Source organism: Vanellus vanellus (assembly GCF_965231255.1).
Source record: "Vanellus vanellus genome assembly, chromosome: Z".
NCBI classification, from domain to species: domain Eukaryota; kingdom Metazoa; phylum Chordata; class Aves; order Charadriiformes; family Charadriidae; genus Vanellus; species Vanellus vanellus.
The window spans coordinates 68,940,244-68,964,493 of record NC_138908.1 but is presented as its reverse complement, the minus strand read 5'-3'; the positions used below and the strand labels follow the sequence as shown (position 1 = coordinate 68,964,493).

At 40.1% G+C, this 24,250-nt stretch overlaps 1 protein-coding gene across 1 annotated transcript in view; it reads left to right on the top strand.

Moving 5' to 3' along the window:
• ADAMTS12 (ADAM metallopeptidase with thrombospondin type 1 motif 12) overlaps window positions 1–24,250 on the top strand; it is a gene marked incomplete at its 5' end in the record, with an annotated part of 172,453 nt that overhangs the window by 76,304 nt on the left and 71,899 nt on the right. The window contains 4 exons of the mRNA XM_082497230.1: window positions 14,489–14,685; window positions 16,544–16,627; window positions 19,552–19,676; window positions 21,005–21,154. Of these exons, the coding sequence (XP_082353356.1) occupies window positions 14,489–14,685; window positions 16,544–16,627; window positions 19,552–19,676; window positions 21,005–21,154 (556 nt within the window). The remainder of the gene's footprint in view (window positions 1–14,488; window positions 14,686–16,543; window positions 16,628–19,551; window positions 19,677–21,004; window positions 21,155–24,250) is intronic.

Here is a 24,250-nt window from a genome sequence, read left to right as displayed (position 1 = left end):
GATTTTAAAGATGTATTAGCATAATTCATGTTGGTAAGTTGCAGACTACCCAACCCTTCTCAGGCCCAGGCTCAGCGGAGAGTTCTCACCTGCGAGAGCTGCTCTTGCATGGCCAATATTCACTGCAGAAGCACAGCAGGGTTGGGGCTGAGGCTTTGAAGGCTGTATTACTTAGTAACGTCATCTGAAATACAAGACATTTGGCCTCAACCAAGGACAAACAGGCCATTCAAAGTGCTAGCATGTGTTTTTTCCTTTGAGCATGCTAGCGGGGTTGGTATATTTTAAATACAGTGGAGAAATGGAATGGGAAAAACAACAGCTGGTCCAGAGAAAGGCCAAATAAACTCTGTTGTATAAGCCCAGAGATAAGGTTATAGCATATGCAGCGTTTCTTAAAGATATATCAAACCTTGAAAGAAGAGCATTTTGTTTCAACATTAATTCCAGGCTTTCTCTTCTTTCCCTTAGTAATCTGAATTCAAACCAAACTAATTAAACCAAACTAATTAAACCAAACTAATTAAAAAGCATAGTTTAACTATGCTTTTAGGTTCAAAGACCTATTCTGTGAGTAGCCATTTCTCTTTTATGACACAGACATTATACATTAATTTAGTTTGGGTACTTTACATCTCATAAACTGTCTTTCAAGCATTTAAAACTGAGATTTTTTTTTTTAAAGTCAGGTTTCTGGAATTAAGGGTGAACTGTAAGGTCTGTTTTCCATGTATAACAAACCACTGTGCAAGGAGTGTTTACTTACTGATGGATGGTGCATTCATGAGAACTTGGCCTGTGTCTGCAGCATCCCTCCAGTATGAATGTCTTCAGACAGGTGCACGAAGATTGGAAGATGGGGAAAACGAGGCACAGAATTTCACTGACTTGACACCTGTGACCCAGCACTGTCAACTCCCCCATCTTGCTTTCAAATTTTGACTCATGATGGTGCCAGAAAGATTGAATGGCCTACAGTATATTGGGGGAGTATCTGTTTGGTTGGGTGTTTCTGAGGATGGCTGATGAGCAAAGCAATAGGATCCAGCCATTTTCTCCAGCTTTCACCCTTGCTCCCCCATAAGAGCTCATGCTCATCCTGCTCCTCACAGTCCCCTCATGATGAAAGTAAATCATGATAGCTTTTGAGTGGTCTGGAAAAAGGACTGCTTTCTCCATAATTAGAGGAAGGAAGGAAGGAAGGAAGGAAGGAAGGAAGGAAGGAGGGAAGGAAGGAAGGAAGGAAGGAAGGAAGGAAGGAAGGAAGGAAAAAAGGAAGGAAGAAGGGGAAAAAAGTTGAAATTTAAATCCTGTAAATGTGACATTAGAAGGCGAACATCAGGACTTGCGCAGTCCGTTACAACAGCTAATTAGTTCTGTTATAAAATTAATGGCATTGCATATTTGTTTGCTGTGTTAGTTCAAATAAGCGCTTTCCGAATATTGCTGTCTATTTGCATCTTCAGACTGATTTGTCATTTCTAGGCTCTTACAAAGTAAAACTCAGTGGTAGTGGGTGAAATGATTAGAGATTCTGGATTTTCCCATAGGCTTGGGTGTTGCTTTGGTACTGCCATATTTCCAGCAGATCTGGAGCTCCTGAAATGAGAGCAAAACAGGCACAGTGGCAGCCTGGAAGAGAGAAAGCGGAACTGCCAGCCAAGACGTGTTTGCCAGTGGGTTTTGGGTTATACTTCATTTTGGAAGCACAGGTCAGCTTTATTTTGCTCTCTAATCATGCTACGTGATCCACCACAGTATGTTTTATACTGTCCCCCTGGCAGGGGAAGGTGCGGAGGCAGTTCTTCCTTCTAGATCTGCCAAACTGCAGAGCTGCTGTGGGTGAAGGGCGCTGCAAGCACTGCTAACCTGGCTGTGCCAGTACAGGGTGCTCGGCACAGACTGATTTTTCTCAGTTCCCAGTCGGGTCTAGCACCGTGACTTGAATTCTGTGGTGTCTCAGCCTCTCTGCTGTGCCACGTCCAGTGTGATGCAGTAATTTCTGGTTTGTCCTGTGTAAGCTTACCTTTAGCTGAATTAAGGATCAGGTACAGTTTGTAGAATGAGGGCATTAGAGAATTCCTGAGAATAGCAATAACACATTAAATAGCTAATACAAATACCAAATTGGGGGTTCATCTTTGCTTTACCAACACGCAAGGACACTAATTTTTCAACAGGGTTTTGAAGTATTTGAAAAGCACTGATTGCTGTCTTGCTTTTTAGCTTCTAAAACCCCTTTCCAGTCCCGTTAGTGCATGCTACCTATTAACTGTAAGAAACTCTACTGGGGTAAAAAAAGGTGAAAAGGAATGTGTTTATATCTGTGACCTAAGTGAAATGTTGAAACACAGTGCTAAAACAAAGCCTGGAAATTTATATAAGGAATAATAATGGACCGTCTGTTCGGCTCCTTGGATGATTGAAAAAGTTTTGTTTAAAAGTTATGAGGGCTACTCCAAATACTTTATATTGAGGTTTAGAGTATTTTTCTTCCACCTTCTTCTCCCTCTGTGTGTTTTGCTAAGAAATTGTATAATTTTTTTTTTTATGTGGCTACCATATACAGTAGGTAGTTTTATGTCTGACATAGAGGATACCTTCTGGTAAGCTTTGAAAAAAAATGGGGTTGTGTCTTCTACATTAATAGACCTAAACTAAGATGCAGAAAAAAGGGAAGTGTAATCTAGATTATTTTCTTAGTATTCTTCTGTCCTTTGGTGTGATAAGTCAGGATTTCAAGGCAGCTAGGAGCCAATTTTTAAATATTGGTTTTAAGACCAGGAAATTCTCATTGTCAGCACTCAGTGAAATAATCCCATTATATCTTAATGGATGCTTCATTAATTTATAGAAGTAAATGCATTCTCATACATTTTTACTTAGATGGTTAGGACCTGGAGTCAAATTACTTCTTAACCAGTCAGTATTGAAAATACTAAGATCTGTCTAGAACCATTTTTTTTATTTATTTTACCTGTTTTATGTTTGAACATGAAATCATTTATTTCTGTTTAGTGCTTTATAATTGGACTGTCATATTACAGCTGGAGAACTCTCTCAAATCCAGTCTTGAAGATATTTTTAGCTGAATTCTTGACTTATTTTTACATCTGGAGAAGTTAAAGTAGGTGAATCTGTTTTCTTGAAATCTACCCAAAGTTTTTGTGGTGGCAATGTCAAAGAATAAGGGGATGCCAGCTGGGGTGGTTTCAACTAAGTTCCCCAGTTCCCATGCGTATAGATATCCAGTAACCTCTTTGTTGATATCTTGAAAGATGTACAGTTTAAGCTGTACGTTTTGAAAGCTGAACTAGAAAGTATTATTTCTTAGAAATGTGAACATATTTGAGTAACTGAATGATAAAAGTACCCTGAAAATACTAATCCAGTGCCAGAATGTATAGCAAAACCCTGACATTGTAAATGTATAAAATAGCTGCAAAGGTAGGAAATTTACACGATGAACATAAATAGATGTCCTTTTTAATAACTTTGCTTGAAAATTTTTGTTTAAAAGTTGCCAGTGGCGTTCTGGACACTATATATTCTGTTTTATAGTGTTACTCTTTATCTGTAAAATGAGTGCTGACCTGGCATTTACTCTTGTACTGTAACACTGTAGATACTCATAGCAAACACTATTCTTACACAATCAGACCATGTTTGTGTTAATAAATAAAATACGCTGGTATTCTTTGGCATTGCTGCCAAGTAGCACAGAACAGTCTGTGTGCATACATTAAATTTTCTCAGCCTCCTGAACAGTGTGGCCAGATCTGACTACTGAGAGGGATTCCTGGCCTTTGTCTACTCCTGTGCCATGCTCAGGAATTGACTGATGAGAGCATGCTCGTTAGCCCTTACTGAGGCTATGCTGGGAACTGTCCAGTTTAATACAGCTGGAAAACATGTTCCAGTGCCTGGGTGTGTTTGTTCCCTGACTAATTTATGGAAGTGGGCAAAGCCTGATAGGTCAAGTTCTTGTATTTTTTTGGTGAGAAGGAGAGGACTTGAGAGGATGGAGTGCCATTTTGCTCTATGAAGCTTTAGGAGTGTTACTTTATATCCATGGACCCAAAAATCACATCACCTGGAGAGGAAACAATTAGTGGTGGGTTCTCAGTGCCCTGACGGAGCATCTCTCTTGGGACAGCGAAGTTGATGAGCTCTGCTGGCAAGGATGGCTTAGAAATGTAAGGATGCCATTCACAGAAAGCTGAAGGTGTCAGTTTTTAGTAGTTGAGGGTCAAGTACGAATAAGCCAGTTAAAAAAAAGTCAGAGGAGCGTGTGAGGATTGCTTTTCCATATGGAAATACAGAAGTGAGTTGCAGGAGTGATTTCTGCATGCAGCTGCTGAGGTATAACCAGGTCATTTGACTTCTGTGGTGTTTCTGTGACTGATTTAATTTTAAGGTATTGAGATTAATTTGTGAGTAGTTTCGGTTGACCTGACGCTACATTTTTTGTGACAGAAATAGCAGACTGAATATTTTCTTGCAGCTGTGCACGGTATTCGTATGTCAAAGTAGCACTTTCTCAGTCACTTGAATCTGCAGCTGTAGAGACAACCAGTTGTCGTAGTGTCAGAAATGAATGCTGTAGTAGTATTTTTATGAATACTCTCTGTGCTAATTCATAGAGGGTCAAGAATACCATTCATTACAGAGTAGTGATTCCAGAGTAGTGATTCTGAGCTTTTTTTTTTTTTTTAAGTTGCAGGCTCAGTTGTTTTGGGTGAGAAAAAAAAAACAAGTATTTTGTGCAGTTTTCATTTATGTCCAGCTACAAATTGGCTAAACTTTGAGTGATGATTTGTAGCTGTTATTTTGTTGGCTTGCTCACATATGTAGAAATGTTAATTTTCGTGAACTGTGTCGTAGATCCTTCATGGATCATCAGTGGTCAAGAAACACTGCTACAGAACACTTCGTACAGTTTGTAACTTAAGGGGGCCAACTTTAATAGTTGATACTAGTTAAATAGCAAATATGAGCTTTGTGGATGCCACTGCTAAGTTTAACCTCTTGCCATATTTTCCCCAATCTGTTATCACACAAACACCATCAGTTTTCATTCTCTTTTTGCATGGGAGTAAATGAAGGAAATGCTAGCATTATAAAGAGAGGTGAGATGTAATGTCTTTAAGGTGCTATGCGTAGAAAACAGTGACATGATTATTTATAAGGTAGAGTACCAGTGTACTGGTAGTATTGCCCAAGTCCAAAAAACTGCAAAATTACTATAATAGCTGAGATGGAAATAATTGCCATTGACTTCTGGAAGTCAATGGAGATAACAAAGAGCAAATTTGCTCGGTGTTTTTAACATACAATGTTATTTGTAAGCTAGAGACAGTCATTTATTATGGAATATTGTTAAGTTTCTGTTTCTTTACAAGGCCTATTTAGACTATGAGCCCACCTCATGACAGCTAGCTTTACACAGAGAACATGAAACTCCTTGGTTAACTATGAGAGATTGCCTCAAAGCAGCTATTTGTTGCTTCGTGAAGAGGTGCAGTTAGGGCAGGAGGCACAGCAAAATGCAAAGAGATCGGGCCAAGCAGGAGGAGAGAGGTTGGTGACATGAGATAGCTTTAGTTCGGTAACCATGCTTTTCACAGACAGTTGCAAATCAAATGGCTGAGATTCAGTTCTGACTAACCTGGGAGTTTCTTTGGGAGGGTGAAACTATGAGCTGGAGCAGGGTCACAGCCCACAGGGAAGCTGCATCCTGTTTTGGGACCACCCAACAGGCTTGGTCACCACAGGAGTGGTGGCATCTTGCCACTGCTCTGTTATGCCTCTTGACTTCCTATCCCTCTATGAGAGGATGCAGGAGTAGCTGGTCCCAGCTGATTCTGTACTCATCATTTGCAAGGACAAAGACACACAGGTGGCTGGTTTTGCTGTACTTAATGAAGGGAAATGAGGAGCCTGTGGTGCACAGGTTGGCTCTTGGAGACCTACAGGAGGCTTTTAAACCCACCCGGCGTTTCTGATTCTGCATGGGGCAGCATAAACAAGCAAAACAGTACTGGGCATGTTGGTTTCATGGTGATGGTGATAGTAAAGGGAGGATTTTGTGAAGGGTATCTTTGTGGAGGGAATCCTTTCTCAGTTGTTGCAAGTCTGAAAAAGCCAATATGGCTATCTTGAGTGTACAGAGCAGCAGTTGTCCTCTCTGGGGAGGTGCAGGGAAGTCTCAAGGTGTTTGCAGAGAGCTGAGCAAGACTGCAAGTGGGAAGAGAGGCCTCAAGGGGAATCCCAAACCTTCCCCTTCCGCTCTGCAGCTGTTTATCCCAGGTCAAACCACAGGAGACTTACACCCTGTCTGGAGGATGGGCTGGTATGGAAGGAAGCATATGTTATGGACCAGGGGAGAGAATTGTGCTGACATACCTGCCTTCTTTGCTGTACTTCATCTTGTGGTGGTGTTGGGGAGCAAAACAAAATGTTTCTTCATTTTATGACTTCGATTGGTATCTGTACCATGCAGAATTTGGTGTCTGGTAAAAGAGGAGCTGCACAACATTTCTGAAGTAAAATGTTTGTGCCAGGAAATGTACCAGTTTACTTACAATCCCTGAATGAAATATGGTTATTCTTGGTCGTTTCTTGAAGAGAGGACTGCTAATGTTCACCAGTTTTAGATTCAATTAGTATTGTGAATTTAAATATTTAAGTGTGGGTACATAAGCTGACTTAATAGCTTTTGCCCAAGAGGAATGGCTCTCCCCAGTCCCTGTGGTATGGCACCCAGCCTGCTGCTGGGTACAGAAGCTTATTAAAGCCCGGGAGGTGGAGGCTTCTTTGAGCTACCTCTTGAGTCCCTGTAGTGGCTGGTTGCAATCTGCACAGCTTGAAAACCATGTTACTGTCTTGTCCCAACCACATTCAAAGGACAAACCTTCCATCTTAACCACTCGCACTGCCCAAGTCCTTGGAATTACAACCCATAGTAGTCCTTTCCCTCTTCCAGCATCATTTTGCTTTCTTTTGGCACCTTTCCTTGCATTGATACTTTCAGTCGACCATTCCTACATTCTCGCCAACTCTTGAAGCTTGGCATTAGGGCAGCCTGCAGTGGGTGGAAATCACTTAGGTAACTCTGAAAAACTAATGGGCACTCCAGAGATTTGTGCTGCAAATTTCTGGATCCTGCTGGTTCATAACTGTCTTCCTGTCCATATGCCCAAGAAGCTCCACAAAATATGTATCCTTCCAGAATTTTAGCACTTTCTGTCACTGACAAATTCTGTAGTACCTGCACAAACTTACCTGCAGCGTGCAAGCTTAGGGAATAGAATCATAGAATCATTTAGGTTGGAAAAGACCCTCAAGATCATCAAGTCCAGCCGCTAACCTAACACTGCCAAATCCACGACTAAACTGTCTCCATAAGTGCAACATCTACATGTCTTTTAAATACCTCCAGGGATGCCGACTCTACCACTTCCCTGGGCAGCCTGTTCCAATGCTTGACAACCCTTTCTGTGAAGAAGTTTTTTCTAATATCCAATCTAAACCTCCCCTGGCATAACTTGAGGCCATGTCCTCCTGTCCTATCACTTGCTACTTGGGAGAAGAGACCTACCCCACCCTGCTCCAACCTCCTTTCAGGTAGTTATAGAGAGTGATAAGATCTCCCCTCAGCCTCCTTTTCTCCAGGCTAAACAACCCCAGTTCCCTCAGCCGCTCCCCATAAGACTCATGGTCCAGACCCTTCAGCAGCTTTGTTGCCCTTCTCTGGACACACTCCAGCACCTCAGTGTCTTTCTTGTAGTGAGTAAGATCCTTGTAGCCATTTAGCTTTATTCTTTTTCCTGATTTAGACAGGTTGGTGACCTCTGTTCACCAGCATATAAACAGTTTTCTTTGTCTTCATTATTATGTGAATGAAATTCATGGAACATGAACAGAAATTTTTGGAGTCTTGATTCAAGAACTTCTGAATACTATTCAGTTAACCTCACTGGAAAGCAGATCAACCCTGACAATGCACAGATGAGTACTTCAGGGTGTTGCTTTCAGTTATTTGCATTCATTTTGTGCAAATGAATTTTCATATAGATACTTAAAAAGAAAAAGCATTATGAATAAAGCCCATATGTTTAAATTCTGATTTGCATCATAATGGCTCCTCAAAACTGCATTTCTCTGTCATTCTTAGCTCAACAGTTCTTAAATTATTTGCTACCAGAGATTAAGACGTAGACATAATTTATTGGGAATTTTTAATCTGCAATTTTGTTTCACAGTGAGATGTATTCTGTTTTAGAAGATCCTTGGTTTTCATCTAATGAAAACAAAATTGTGCTTCAGGTTAAATTTTTTTCAGATGCCATTTTACCAAGTGGTAGATTAATTCATAGAAAAGTCACCTTGTTCTTCTAATCCATTGCATTAATGTTTTCTCCAAAATACGAGGAACCAGCCACTGAAGTTACCAAGTGAATGATCATGGAAAGTTCAAACAACATTGAGTAATTTACTCCTAGAACAACATCTTATGGAGCTGTAATTTTTTATTGTCCCTTATTGACTGGGGTTTAATTTCTGGGAAAAAAAAAAGGACATTTAGGCAGAGGGAAAATCATGGTTGCAAAATGTAGGTAGCTCCAGGCGTAGCTGTTTCCCACGATGTTGTTCTCTATGTACCTCCTGATGCCAGTGGCCCAGAACATTTATCGTTCCATCCTTCCAGTGTAAGTAGTAATGAACAGAGACACACTCAGCAGCAGTATCTAATTAAGTGCGTCAGTCAACACAGGTCCAACTTTAGCTTCATTCTGCATTAGAGTGGTGTGACTCCACTGTTTGATACTTCATGTTTTTGACAGCAGGAATGTTAAAGTTAAACAAAGCCTGCAAGTTGTAAGCTTTCTTTCTCTGTGCTTGTTTTTTTTTGGGACTTGGAGGTTGTCAACGTGGGGAAGTACGTGATTAAATAGCTGTAATAGTTTCCTTTGTGAACACTGCTTCACACTCAGAAAGCATTTGTGTGATTTAGCTTAGCCTATTTCAGAAATGCTTAGAAAAAGAGCTGGTTTCGTTATCTATTCTGTTTTAAATTCATATCCGTTCTTCCTTGTTTTACAGCAGTTTTTTCAATGTAGCACATGAACCCTTACTCTCACATTGTGAGCATCCCAGCTTAGTTTTGTTATGGATGTTTGCAACCAGAATTGCGTGTATAAGAAGATACTATGTGTGCAAAATTTCTAGTGTATTTGCTTTCACTGAGCTTTTCTAGATAGCTGCCTTACTTATTTCAGGAGAGATAGAATAGGGGAAGGGGTTCACTTACTGTGTTTGAGTTTTGTAAATAATAAGTTCTTGCAGTAAATCAGCCTTTAGAGTTGCTCTCTTCCTTCATGAGTGAAAGAGGAGAAGGTCCCACCTCCTTTATCCAGATGTGTAGTGGCCAGAGCTGTCCTGGGAAATCCCAATTCCTTTATTAGATCTAGCCCAAGGCTGATAATAATCACTTTTCAGAAAACTGTTGATTTCTTCTGCCTTACTATCCTTCTAATTCTTATGGGCCGAGTCACTCCTCATCCTTTCCTTTATTTAGTCTATGGTTGGACTTGTGTATACTTTTTAGTGCTAGGTTAATGTTATTAATGATGATTTAATATGTTTATTCATCTCCCCTCGTACAATGACTCTAACAGAGTTTATTGACCTCTTGAAGAACTCACCCCAAAACTGTAATACTTAAACTAAAGGCATGTCTTAGAACAAAGACAAAGTGAAGGTTATAGGAAAAATGATAATGTAGCAAGTTCTGAACAGTGTGGGTTTTATTAGTCTAGCATCCCTAGTATTGTTCATGCCTCATATCTGGAGATGTAGCATTTTAACTGTGAATAATGCAGAGTGGTAAAAATGAAAGAGCTCTTGTGCAAAGAGAAAGGAGGTGAGGATAGAAAGTGAAGACATAAGTCGGTACTACTATATTTTGTCTGACAGCCTTCAGTCATAGGCTGGATTCTCCTCCTTTGGGAATTTCCAGACATTTCCACATTTCTTCTTCAAAGCCCTGTGTATCTCCAAAGGTGTTGAAAGGTGGCTCTGTGCAGTTTGCACTTTGAGGTCCCCTTGTGTTGCACTCTTCCTTGAGCAACACCTGCAGGAAACAAAGGTGAAAAAAAAGGCCTTTCATATGGAAATCTCACATAATGCCTTCAAGTGAGGTGGGTCATTTAAGGGCGTTTTGGGGGAAAAAAAGCAGAAATTCAGTAAAAACATTAATCAAGCAACTTTTTGTGTGGATGAGTTGTTCAAAGTGAAGAACTTAAATATTTTTTATAGTGAAACTATTGATATTACTTCTTAAAGATTGGAAAGCTCTTTCTTAATAGGGATTGGCAAATGATGACATAGTTCTGTTGTCACCTAATGAAAAATGAAATTTATTTGCTAAAAGAGAGAATATAACTTTTCTTTCCCACACAGAAGCCATGCAGCTCTAAACTGTACCAGAGAAGTTTGTATAATACTGTTTTTCCATATGGAGTTGAGACTTACAGTTAACTTAAAATTTTTCCTTGTAGTTGAGAGTTAAGGGTCCTATATGTTGTTGAATTAGTCAGGTGGGATTTGTGTGGGTAGTTTCAGGGGGCTTTTTTATTTTTCTCTGAAAACAACTTGGATTTTGATTTTAAAAACCAACCCTTTTGCTGAAATTCATCAGCCATTTCTAACTAGAAGTTGATGAAGTGTTGTCATCTACACCATTTCTCCTGGTTATGCAGTGATATGGCTGGATATCACATATGACTTACGGAAGATAGTATGTGACTCATTTGGCTGAATCAGGTTTTCTAATAAAAGCCTTGCATCTGCAAAATTGTCCTTCACAACAGAGAGAAACTTTTGAGTATTGCTGCTTGAATTTCATGCAGTTTGTAAGCTGAATCTTTTACCAGCCTTCTTTTTGTTTAGTCTTAGGCTATCCTGGGTATCCTTTCAGCACAACCTTCATTTCTGTTCCTAAGGACTCCAGTACTATGCCTACCTGTGTTACATCTTTCTCAAAAATACATGGAAACCCTCAGGGTTCAGGTACTCCCTTTCTCTCTTCTGCTACTTGTGGAGAGTGCCCTCCTCAGCAGTTATGGTGGAAGAGTATGGGGAGGCAGGCTTTTCTCAGACAGCACTGTATGTTACTGGGTCTCAAACCCTCCATCACTTCTTGTCTGTTCCTGAACTGGTGGGCTCCTGGTCAAGGTTTCCATTCCTGGACAACAGGGCATCTGGGATTTCTCAGCACATGTGAAATCCTTTGCAACATTTTACTAATTTAAGGTACAAGCAAGGTGAGAACATTTTACTTTAGAACGAAAAGCTGAACAGAGACAATTATCATTTGGAGAGATATAAAAGCAGAAGCAGAACCATGCTTTATAGCTGCCTGTATGTTAGTGTAGCTCCAAGAGGTCCTCCCTCTCTGCTTCATCTAACTAAAAAAGCTGCCAGGAGACTTAACACAGCAGGGACCCAGTCCTTAGGCGGCACCCTTCCAGGTTAGATCCCAGCACTGGAGGGGATCAGTCACTGAGCAGAGGGTTTTGTCTGCGGAATCCTATTCTACCTGGCATTAATTTTCACGACTCAAATCTTTTCTGAGATTTTCCTGCAGTACATAGCCTCATGCTTAACCAAGAGTCCAGACTTTTCCCTGAGGGTTGGTCACCATTGCAATCGGTATGGCTTTAAATGTTTTTACCTTCAGTGCTATCACTTGTGCAGACAATAAACAAAACCCTTTGCTAGAGGTGAATACACAGCCTGACAGCTGGCATGGTGTTTTATTTGGCCATAAAAAAATCACTTAACTAGCAGTCTGAACAGAACTTTTGTTCTGATAGCTGCAGGGAAGGCTTTTCTCAGCACAACTCTGTTAAAAATGTAGATACTGAGAACTGTGCTTCACAGAAAGAAGAATGCTGAAAACCATGCAAATGTACAAGAGAGATTAACGAATGGAACTTATAAACAGCTCCTGATAGAGGTGACTATTGCAGTAACTGAACAAAGATTGAGGGAAATCAGCAGGAGCAACGCTGCAGCCTGGGTCAGTGGGGTAGAGGTTATAGCAGTGACAGTCCATTTCCCTTCTCTTAAAACAAAACCCAGCAAACCCCACACAAACAATACCAAATAAAGTACCCACTTCCATTTCTTTGTCTTTACTCACAATTTATATTCTTGCATGTAAACAAGAAACTATTTTTCCATGCAGCTCATTCCTCAAGATTAAGATAGAAGAATGTGTGCCTTTCTTTGAGTTCCTTGGCTTGGTGGGAAGGCAACTTTCTTTATTGACTAACTTTTTTTTTACTAGTTTATGTATCTGCAGGACAGAGTCTGTTTGTGTGGCTGCACAAGATGAAACTGGCAAGTGGTTTGGGTTGGTACAAATGAAATATATATTCTTGGGCTCTTTATTGTGACAGTGTATGGATATTAAAAATTAGAAGCTTACATGTTTATTGGAATTTATTTGCATTTATTCAAACTTTTCTTACATTCAATTATTTTTTTATGCTGTTTGCCTTGCCACGCAGGTGAAACCTCTTATGGTTCTTTGTCCTTCACAGGTAGTATTTTCAGCATCTTTTAAAATGCAAATGCCAGTTCTAGCAAAAAAAAAATCTACTTGCAACTATTTTTATTTATTTATTTATTTATTATATTCTAAATCTACAGTATAGAATACGTGACACGCTGCTTAGTATACTAACTCAGCTTCATACAGTGTACTTTAAATGGTAGTCCAGGGAGGTACAGGTATCCATCTTGCAGGATGAACCTGTGATAGGTTTGTGTGCTTCTCGGTGGTATACGTGCCTGCTGCTGGCTGAAATGCTGAACTGGTACTGCAGTGCTGTGCTAACTGGTCATAGTGTGTGTCAGCTAGTGGAGCTGCTGTGCATTGCAGCTCGGTTCTCAACGAGTAATTTGGCTGGTGTAGTTTTGATTATGAATATGATGTATTTCAATTTCATACATAATGTGTTACCAGTATCAGCATTTCTTTTTCTAGACATCTTTTGGACTGACCTCGGAGAACCCATTTCTAAAAACCCATGCAGCTTCTGTTGCACGTGTAGAGTATGCCAAGGGTATCAGTCACCTTTTACGCTGGAAGATGTATTATACATATCATAAATAGTCCAATGGTGCCACATTTTATAGACACACGAGACACACACAAGACACTGTGATACATTCTGGCTGAACTTAGGTCTTCTAAAGGGCAAACAGTGCGCTCATGACAAAGGCATAACAGCTCTTCTGCAGGCATGAACACAAGATTTGGGACCTAGCTGCCAGGTCATCCATTCTTCAAGTGAAGAGTAGTCTGGGTAACTGTCCCTCAACACTTGGTAGTGCTGGGAGATGGAGGTAATGCTGTCCCCAGTCACGCAATAGTGAGGATTATTCTGGGCCGGCTGTAACCACTTTGAAGCAGGAGCTGTCATTCTGGCCTGTGAATTTGCCACATCTGAAATAAAGACATTCTCTTCTGTGACTGAGATGCCAAAGGACTATTGCAGTATCTGTAATAGCAACAAGCGCTCCTGATTCCTAGGACTAAGGGAATCCTGGCACTGTAAAAGTGTTTCTCTGGCTTCTAGGTTGGAAGAATGCCACCAGTTGCTGTCAAACTGGCATCTCTCAGGCCAGTTATTTTTCAGGCCTAGGGGTATTTACATGCCCGGTGTTTCTGTGGTAACACAGTCATCTGGTGTTCAAAAGTAGAATGAGTGGAATTAACCCCACTGAGTGCAGTGCAGGGTTGCTAGCAACGGAGCAAATATACCTTCCTGATACACAAATCCCAAAATTATAGTGGAAGCGCTGAGCACGTCTTACCTGTCAGTCAGACAAGATGACAGCAGCTGAGGAGCCTGACGGTCTGCCTGGCTGGTATTTAGAGGACACCTACTGGTGAAGCATTCCCACTCTTCAGGAATATTTTTCATGCACAGAACAAATGGTTCGTGGATGTGCCAAAGCACTGGGCTCAATGTACCATACTGCTGAGAGTAGGAGCTGCTTGTGGAGAAGGCAGATCCTTTATCTTAAACTATGAATTAGTGTCATTAGAGAGTTTGGAGCCAAACCGCAGAAGAGAAGTTCCTTGAAAATGGCATTCCTAATTCATTTTTTATTAGTTTGGCTCTGTCTCGCACCTTAATCCCTCACATTTGAGCAGGGGTAACTTTTGGATGCATGCTTAATCCATCTGGAGGCGTATTCAGAACTTTACTGGACAGGGCCCTGAGCAGCCTGGTGTCACTTTGGAGCTGGTCCCACTTGGGGTCAGGTCGGTGGCAGCCAGAAGTCTTTTCCAACCTATATGATCCTGTGATTCTGCAATACTACCTTTCTGTCTGCAAGTGCTACAGCCATACACTTCAAATCAAGCTTGAAAATATTTTCAAGTCAGTGTTGCTTCTTACTCTTCCAGATACCCTCAGCTTTTTCAAACAGCAGCAGCAGCGGAGGGAGAGATGGCAACAAAATCATATGGCTGTCAGAAAGGTTTCTCGACGCTCTGTGAGCAAGGAGCGATGGGTGGAGACACTTGTGGTTGCAGACAGTAAGATGGTTGAATATCATGGAAGTCATCATGTGGAATCATATATCCTCACTATAATGAATATGGTAGGTATGATATTTACCTTTTTTAGATAGGTGAATGAAGCAAATTTTAACTTGATTTTGTTATCACCTTGAAACAAATCTGTAACGTTCTCCGAAAGAAATATAATATCATTCATATACGTTCATTGAAACTCTCTATTTTAAAGCATTTTTACCTTACATTTTGCATAGGCATAACTTTCTCAGGATTTTAAGTGAAAAAAGCTTCATAGCTATAAATGCTAGCACTAATTTTCTTTCTACTGAAATTCCCTGTCTCCCTTGGAACCTCTTGCTCATTGGTGATTTCAGATTGGTAGGTACAGCAGCAGAGAGAAATTCTGCAGTTTTAAGCATATGGATTCATTCCCATGTCTGTGGGTGAGAAAGGCACACAGGAGCCCACTGGAAGTTGTAATAAGTTAGCAAGAGCAAAAATATCAGTGTGTTGCTGTTTCAGTCACAAATCCAAACAGCACTGTATGAGCTATTATGAAGAAAATTAACACTGTCCCAGTTAAAACCAGTACAGCTGTTTTCACCGCTAAGTATCCTGCCTATAATACAAAGTCCATGTTGGAAAAATAAAAAAAAGTTTAACTTCCAATGTTTTCCTGTGTGGCAAGTTTCAAAATGTAATCTGGGAAAAGCAATAGCGTTTCATGGCACTGCCTACAGATATGTCTTCTGTTATTGTCTGTATTGAAGATGTCTTCTATGTCGTTATCATGGTACATGTGTAATATATGTGAAATTAATCACAATGTAATTCTAGCCATGGTAACCAATCTGTCCCTTATGTTTGTGCAGTATGCTCTGACTGTGCCCTGAGCAGTCTGGTTAGGTACTGAGGCAGTGAGCCTGATTAAACAGACATAAAGCTTATTTGAGCACATGAGGTTTTGTCCACACAGGGAAAACAAATGGAATAAAACCCTGTCATGATGAGATTCAGGACCAAACAAGTCTTGACATTTTTTCTGCAGTCTATACCTGAGATGCTAGGGTTACTCGCAATGATTCGATTTTCAGTCTAATACCTTGAAAAACATATCAAAATCAGACTTTTCTAGATACAGTTTCCACTTCATTTTGGTAATTTCTCCTTTAATGGTCTTCTCCAAAACAGTTTTGACCCAAACGCAATCCATTTTGTCCATTTGTATTTCTTGTGATATACGGCATAGCTCACATATAGATAGATTATGACTATCTACTGCTCTGATTCCCTTTTCTCTTGCCTAATTCAACGTTGCAATGATGTTTATGACATTTTATTGGGGTGAAATTTTTCCTGAGTTCAGTTCTCGCTCTTTTTTATGTGGATTTTTCTTAATGGATTCATTATCTTTGCTTTTATTCTTAGCCTCTTCTGTGCTGTCAAAACACAGGAGTATTCATCATTTAACTGATTTCTCTTTGCCTAGTACTAACTAATTTTTTCTTTGTTGTGGCAGAAGCTGATTCTTACCAAATCAAAACCAGACGATTTGATATGATGGGTTTTTTTGCACACTGAGGGGACCTCTCCACCAGTGTTATTTGCATTCTTTTCTGGTAGTGTTTTTTAAGAACTCTGCAGTTCTTGAAAGGGAAATGGACATAAAATAATTTTGGGTATGCTTTTCGTCTTTAGTTTAGTAAGGTTTTCCAAATCCTGTGTCATCACTCATTTGGCAGAGCTACCCCTTCTAATAGTTCTAACATTTGTTGCATTCCAGTAAACTTTCAATGAAGTGCATTGAGGATTTAAAAAATAAAGCAACACCCTCACCCCAAGATGAACATTGCCCTTGAAGTAAATGTCGTGTTTTCTCTCTGAAGTCCTCTTCTTCTATAGAGGAATCAGTTAATCTCATACCTCCTGGCTCTGGCACAGGTCACAGGGTTGTTCCACGATCCAAGCATCGGCAATGCAATTCACATTGTGCTGGTCCGGCTCATCCTCTTTGAGGAGGAGGAGGTAAGGTTTTTATTTTCCTCAGAATGTCACTTATAAAACTTGGGAGTTCAATGCATTGAGCCATAATTACGGAGAGGAGGGTTTATTTCCTTGAAAATGTGTTCATTTTACTCTTATAATAATCTTTGGCATGTCTATTTTTAGAATAAACGCTGCCCTGGACAGCAAAATATTTAGCTGATGACTTCAGATATTTCTGCGTAAAATTGACAAGAGAAATGTAGTTAAAACAGACAAATTAGGAATGGGGAAATGGAATCTCTCCAGTGTCAGAAGAACATGGGGTGCCACAGAGGACTAGATAAGAAACAGAAACTAATGTGTGCATCATCACTCAGAATCTTATTGCGTAGCATTACCTGAAATGTCTTAAACAGTGTAAAGCTAGACTATTTGCAGGTCTCTGAAGAACTAAATCTGTTATTTTGCAGCTCAAACACACTTTTTACTTTTTAGATCTCTTTTGAAACAAAAAAGTGAGGACTGAGTGGATGCTAATTGCTGTAAACTAGCTATATATTGGTAGTTTCCAGTGTCTCTCATTCACGAATATGTTGCTACATGCTTAAATGCATACTGATTGTCATCATTTTATAGTTACTTTTAAAACACTGTCCCTAACATATCTTGCTCTGAGTGCAGGAAGACATTAAGGGAATTTTCTCAGTGGCTTATGATTTATGACCACAGGCCAGATGGTCCCAGTGCTATAGAAGGCAGTGAACCAAGCCATGGGGCCAGGCTTGGTCTTCTGAAGTAATTATTAAAATAGAGTCTGTTCTTATAGTCCTCAGCGTAAGAATATGCAGACCAAAAGCTTTAGTTCACATCTTAGCAGGACAACAGGACAGACAGTGGAAGCGGGAAAGGCTGGACTTTAGTACAGCCTTTGACACCATTTCCCACACCATTCTCCTGGAGAAACTGGCTTCTTGTGGCTTGGATGGTTGTATGCTTTGCTGTGTAAAAAACTGGCTGGAAGGCCGTGCCCAAAGAGTGGTGGTGAATTTTAATTTGATTTAAATCCAATTGGTGGCTGGTCACAAGTGGTGTGCCCCAGGGCTCGGTACTGGGGCCGGTTCTCTTTAATATCTTTATCAACAACCTGGATGAGGGGATCGAGTGCACCCTCAGTAAGTTGGCAGACAACATTAAGTTGGGCGGGAGTGTTGATCTGCTTGAGGGTAGGAAGGCTCTACAGAGGGATCTGGACAGGCTGGATCAATGGACTGAGGCCAATGGTGTGAAGTTCAACAAGGCCAAGTGCTGTGTCCTGCACTTGGGTCACAATAACCCCATGCAGTGCTACAGGCTTGGGGAAGCGTAGCTGGAAAGCTGCCCAGCAGAGAAGGACCTGGGGGTGTTGGTTGACAGCCGGCTGAATATGAGCCAGCAGTGTGCACGGGTGGCCAAGAAGGCCAACAGCACCCTGGCTTGTATCAGGAGTAGTGTGGCCAGCAGGACTAGGGAAGTGATCATCCCCCTGTACTCGGCACCGGTGAGGCCCCCCCTTGAGTACTGTGTTCAGTTTTGGGCCCCTCAAACTACAAGAAAGACCTTGAGGTGCTGGAGCATGTCCAGAGAAGGGCAGTGTAGCTGATGAGGGGTCTGGAGCACAAGTTTTATGAGGAGCAGCTGAGGGAACTGGGGTTGTTTATCCTGGAGAAAATGAGGGGAGACCTTATCACTCTCTACAACTACCTGAAAGGAGGTTGTAGTGAGGTGGGGGTAGATCTCCCAAGTAACAAGCAATGAGACAAGAGGAAATGGCCTCAGGTTATGGTAGGGTAGGTTTAAACTGGATATTAGGAAAAAATTCTTTACCGAAAGGGTTGTCAAGCATTGGAACAGGCTGCCCAGGGAAGCAGTGGAATTGCCATCCCTGGTGGTATTTAAAAGATAGGTACATGTGGTGCTTAGGGACATGGTTTAGTGGTGGTTTTGGCAGTGTTAGGTTGATGGGTGGACTTGGTTATCTTCAAGGTCCCTTTCAACCTAGACTATTCTATGATTCTATGCTTTCAAGTAGGACTGGAAGCCCATGGTGACCTCCAAAGTTTACTAGCTAAATTTCTGTGGCTGTTCTGATAATAAACCATGTATTCCTGTTCAGTTGAGCATGGAAATGTTGGAAACAGCAGTGTTGGGTATCTTTCTGTCATGTTTGGGCTGGACTGGCTACTGAGGCAAGTGACAGATGCTCTCCCTCACCTGTTGAGGGGGTGGCTGGGAACGGTTTTAAGTTACCCAGAAATTACTGTCTGGTAACAATATTATTGAGATACTATTTAAAAAGTTTATTATACTTAAATAGAGTAAACTGAGACAAGATACAGTGAATGCCCAAGACCAGAAATGAGAAAGTAGTTTTTTTAATAAATTTATATTGCATACTTCATATTTCAGAAGAAATTTCAGTAACTTGCATGTGTACTATATAATAATAAGATGAGGAAGAAGCATCTATGACTGCATTGTTTCTCTTTGAAATTGAAAAATATTGTGAAAGAATTACACCCTTAGAAGCATAATTGTTCCCTGAGCATGACATTGTGCACATAACATTGTGACAAACTTGAGCATGAAGTGCCACACACCTTCACTATAGAGGAAAACTTGCTTTCAAGAGAATACAAAATATTTGTTTGGAAGTTTCACTTCAGTGTTGGATCTTTTGTATCTCACCAGAAAATATGTACATTTCTGCATTTAATTTTTCCTTTAGTTGCACCAATTACAAAAATGTCAACATTTTAATTTAATATTCAATATGTTAGATAAATAGATGTCATCGCTCCTAATGATGGCTCTAGCTTTAGGCAATTGCATTTCAAAGGTTACTCAGCTTCATAGCTAGCATCACTGACATGTTACTGCAATGCAGTGTGGCCTTTACAATAATGTTTTCCTTCATTGCCCGTTAGCAAGGCTTGAAGATAGTTCACCATGCAGATAAGACACTAGCCAGCTTCTGCAAATGGCAGAAGAGTGTCAATCCTAAGAGTGACATCAACCCTACACACCACGACGTGGCCGTCCTTCTAACCAGGTATGACAGCAGTTTAGTGGCTGTGACTGACTATTGTTTAGTTGTGGTTTTTTGGTGATGATTTTTTTTATAGCCTCATGCCATCATTTAGTTCATCCCTCGTAGAACCCAGTAAAGTGGTATGATGAAGATGTGCTGTTTCTGAAACCTGCTGTTTCTGAAATATAGTGTTAATGCAAAAATAACCTAACATGAGCATGTCTGACACTTACAGAGGCAGACAATTTGAGCTATATTATAAAAACATATAGTTAAAGTTATATGGGCTGTACCTTTTAAAGGGATTGTTTTTTGTTTGTTTTCAAAGTATATATAATACTTTCTGTATGCATGTGGGTGTTTTAGTAGAGATGCATCTTAGGAAATTGAGATCTGTGTGTCCCGAGAGACTAGCAATTTGCAGAACTTGGGTAATTTTCCCAACTTGATCCTACCTCAATTCATGCTCAGTCACTTCTCTGTTCTTCTTTGAGGCAATATACCAAAATAACGTAGCATGTAGGTGAAGTACTCCGTAATGACAAATCCTGAAGTAATACACAGGTGTAGCACAGAATGGAAGAGTATTTTGCGAACACAGTGCCATTTATTTTTAAGCTTTAAATTGTATGATTTGTAAATATTTTCTCTGTATTCAAGGAGACACAAAATATTTTTTTATGTGTGAGCAAGGGAGGCACAGAAAACTTAAAGGTGATGTCTGAGGTTGTAAAGGGAATTTGTGGCAGGGCATGAAACAGAACTTCTACAGGTCCATAAAAATGGATCCAATCTGCATGCAACTGAGAGAAAAGACTGGGTCTAAGGGGTATAAAAAAAAAGGTCCAAAGTTAATGTCTGCCAGGCAAAAAATAAAAACACACAAAAAAAACCCCAAGTAGTGCAGTAAAGAAGACAGTCAACAACTCTTAAAATGAGAAAAAGAAGTCTCACAGTGATGTGTGGTTTACCTCTCCAAATAAACAAACTTCCTGTAGTTCACTTGAATGAAGCTGAGTTATGGTGCATTTAATAAACCATACCTAGAAATGCTGTCAGAGGTGGAGGTTTTAAAACCTTTTCTTATGCGAGTTGACAATAAGCATACATATTTAGGCACTACAGCAACAGAAATAATGGCTACAAATTATAGCAGTGTGATATGATATTAGCAGAATAATTGCATGTTGTTGTTGCATATACATGTGTAAAAATGTTAACACTATGCTTTGCTTAAAATGTGAATTAGCACTGATACATTGTATAGTGGAGACTTACCATCCAAGGTAAGTGAGGCTCTACAGTTTGTTTTAAGCTGTTTTCATGGCACATCTCTTTTGTGATTCTAGAAAGGACATTTGTGCTGGCATGAATCGTCCCTGTGAGACCTTAGGTTTGTCTCATCTGTCAGGCATGTGTCAACCTCACAGAAGCTGTAACATCAATGAAGATTCTGGCCTTCCGTTGGCTTTCACTATTGCTCATGAACTTGGACACAGGTAAAATTGAAAGTGAAGGGGAAACCTAGCTGAGTTTAGTTTATTATATATATGTTAATACTCAAATTGCCAGACAGAAGCAAAACAAGGAGCGAGTTAATGTCTCTATTATTAAAATCAAAACTGTGCTTGTTTTTTTCTAAGCAAAGGATAAGAAAGAGATTCTTAAGCCTTTGACCTTTTGTTGTGGTTTAACCCCAGGTGACAACTAAGCACCATACAGCTGCTTGGCCCCAGTGGGATGAGGGAGAGAATTAGCAGAGTAAAAATGAGAAAACTCATGGGTTGAGATAAAGACAGTATAATAAGTAAACCAAAAGCCATGTGTGCAAGCACAGCAAAACAAAACAAGGAATTTATTCACCACTTCCCATGGGCAGGCAGGTGTTTAGCCATCCCCAGGAAAGCAGGGCTCCATCACGCATAATGGTTACTTGGGAAGACAAATGCCATCACTCCAAACGTCCCCCCTTCCTTCTTTTTCTTCCAGCTTTTGTTGCTGAGCATGATGTCATATGGTATTGAATATGTCTTTGGTCAGCTGGGGTCAGCTGTCCTGGCTGTGTCCCCTCCCAACTTCTTGGGTGCCCCTCCCCTTCTTGTTGGCAGGCCAGTAACAGAAGCTTAAAAGTCTTTGACTGCTTTAGTAACAACTAAAATATTAGTGTGTTTTCAACATTATTCTTATTCTAAATCCAAACCATAGTGCTATACCAACTGCTAGTAAGAAAATTAACTCTATCCCAGCAGAAACCAGGACACCTTCATTTATATTTACAACTATTCAGTCTGCCCCTTTTAACAGAGTATGCTAGGGCAATAAATCAGAATTAAATAATTAAGCTACGAAGAAGCGTCACTTAATTGTGCTAATTTTTCCAAACATATACTGAATTACTGTGCAATTACTTTAGATGATCTCCAAATCAATCCAAATAATTTACATAAAACATACCTTTTTCATTATATCAAGGTATTTCAATATTGCAGATTAGCTAGAAACCATTTTTAGGTCAAGCAGTCAGACTTCACAGAAATATCAAATCTTTGTTCTCCTTTCTGACAAACAAATAAAGTCACTTTTGGGCATTTCTTAATAACTGTTATCTTCTGTATATTAATACTGCTATGATGGATACACTTAGGTCAAGTCAACTAAAGTTCTTGGGCATATAGTTTCAGACACAGCTAAACTTTTTTTATGATCGGGTATTTTTGCTTGAAAATATATTTCTCAGTATTTCCGATTTCTAAGGGTGTTCTGGCTGGTTAGTTAGTTTATTAAATTCACCTGAAAAAGTTCTAATTTTTGAATCTGTTTTGACACTGAGCTGTTTTCCCCAGGATAGACACCTGTCTCATGAATACTCCAGTTTGGCTGTGGTGCCTGCACTTTTCAGCTGGGCCAAGTTGCTTGGTTAGGTGGCACGTTCACTGCTGCATCTACAATCACATTATTTTTGTTATGCACCCAACCCCAGTCAGGATGAAACCTGTATTTCCTGATGGGAAAATAATAACAACAATAACAGTAATAACAATAACAACAATAATATCAATATCAACAACAACAATAATAATCTGATACAAAAATTACTCGAGTATTGATCCTATCACCCATTAATTGGCCTTTCTTTACCTAACCCCTCGGTTGCCAGAAAGGTAGTATAAGTCAATAATGCTGAAATCACTACAATTGGGTCTGGGTGCTTTGGGTTTAGTTGCTTGGTTCCAACAACCTCTTGCTGACAGGGAGCTGTTTTCATTAACACTAGTTGTCAGAAGGCACTACCCCATAGTGTGTGTGACCTCCTGGTCTAGCGTGGGTGGCTGGTAACTCACTGTCCTCTGGATGCTGTGAGACAGTGTACTGCTATACTTGCCTTTGCAGGAGTGGTGCAGGGTCTTGCCTGTAAGAATTGTCTCCCCCAAAAAAATTGAATACTCTAGAGTTTGTTGTTAACATTAAGCCATCCTTCCCTCAAGCCAAGTTAGAGTATATACATTTAAAAGTTCAAATATGGACAATAAAATTCTGTAAGAACAGGTGAACAGGAAACGAGAAGAAAGCTGTGCGCCCATTTCTTAGATGGATGCCAAAAGTCAGCGCTTCCCGTACTGTCTCTCTAGACATCTACAGTCCCGTGTGTCAACAGACCCTGTTCATGGAAAACAGCCTGTCAATAAGGGGACACACTTGCTTTCATACCTCAGACCCATTACTAAAGTTGATTCAGACTGAAATCATGCCCTGCCTTTGGAACGTTTGAGTCACAGTACAATTACATTTTCCAGAAACAAAGTCTTAAATGGTTTGAACTCACATTGTCTGATGTGTGATTGAATCATGACCTGAGTCAGTTTTCACTGCTTTTTCGTACAAGGACTTACACACCTTCAGATGTTAACAGTGTAGGTGTCGACATCTTCATGTATCAATATCTTTGTATATTATTATTTCAGATCATCTCCATCACGATGAGGTGATGTGGAGGTGTGTATGTTTAATCAGCTGAATCCCACCCAGAGTTCTTAATGTTTATGACTTTTAGAAGTTGTTGAATAAAGAAATCCCTTAATAAGTCAGAGAAGCTGGAGAGAACCATGTTGGGAAGACCTGCTGTGGACATCTGTTTGTAAGGCACAGTCTGAGAAAGCTAAATAGGAAGAAGGGACTGGAGGTTGGAGGCTAATTCACTGGAGGTTTGGTAATTTGGACAATAGTATTTCTGTCTCAAAAGAGATTTAAAAAGAAACAGGCAATAGAGATGTGATTATAAGACAGAGAGTAGCAAAGCCTGATCTTAGTTAAAGTGGTACAGCTCTGAAATAACTGGGATCCAAGAGCTAGGAAGCTCTTAGCTTTAGCAGCTTTAACATAACCGAGGTTTAAACTATGACTCCCAGCCCAACTGTGCAATAGTGTTTTGACTCCCTTAAAAATACCCTAGAATATAGTCTGTGGCAGTCTGTTCTTTATTCGGTGCCAGGTAATATTGCTGTACATAACAGACATGCTTGAAAGCCTGTTGGAGTGTAGATTTTTTTGTAGGCTTTGGGTCAGATCTTCTATATGTTTTTTTTTAGCAAAAGGTT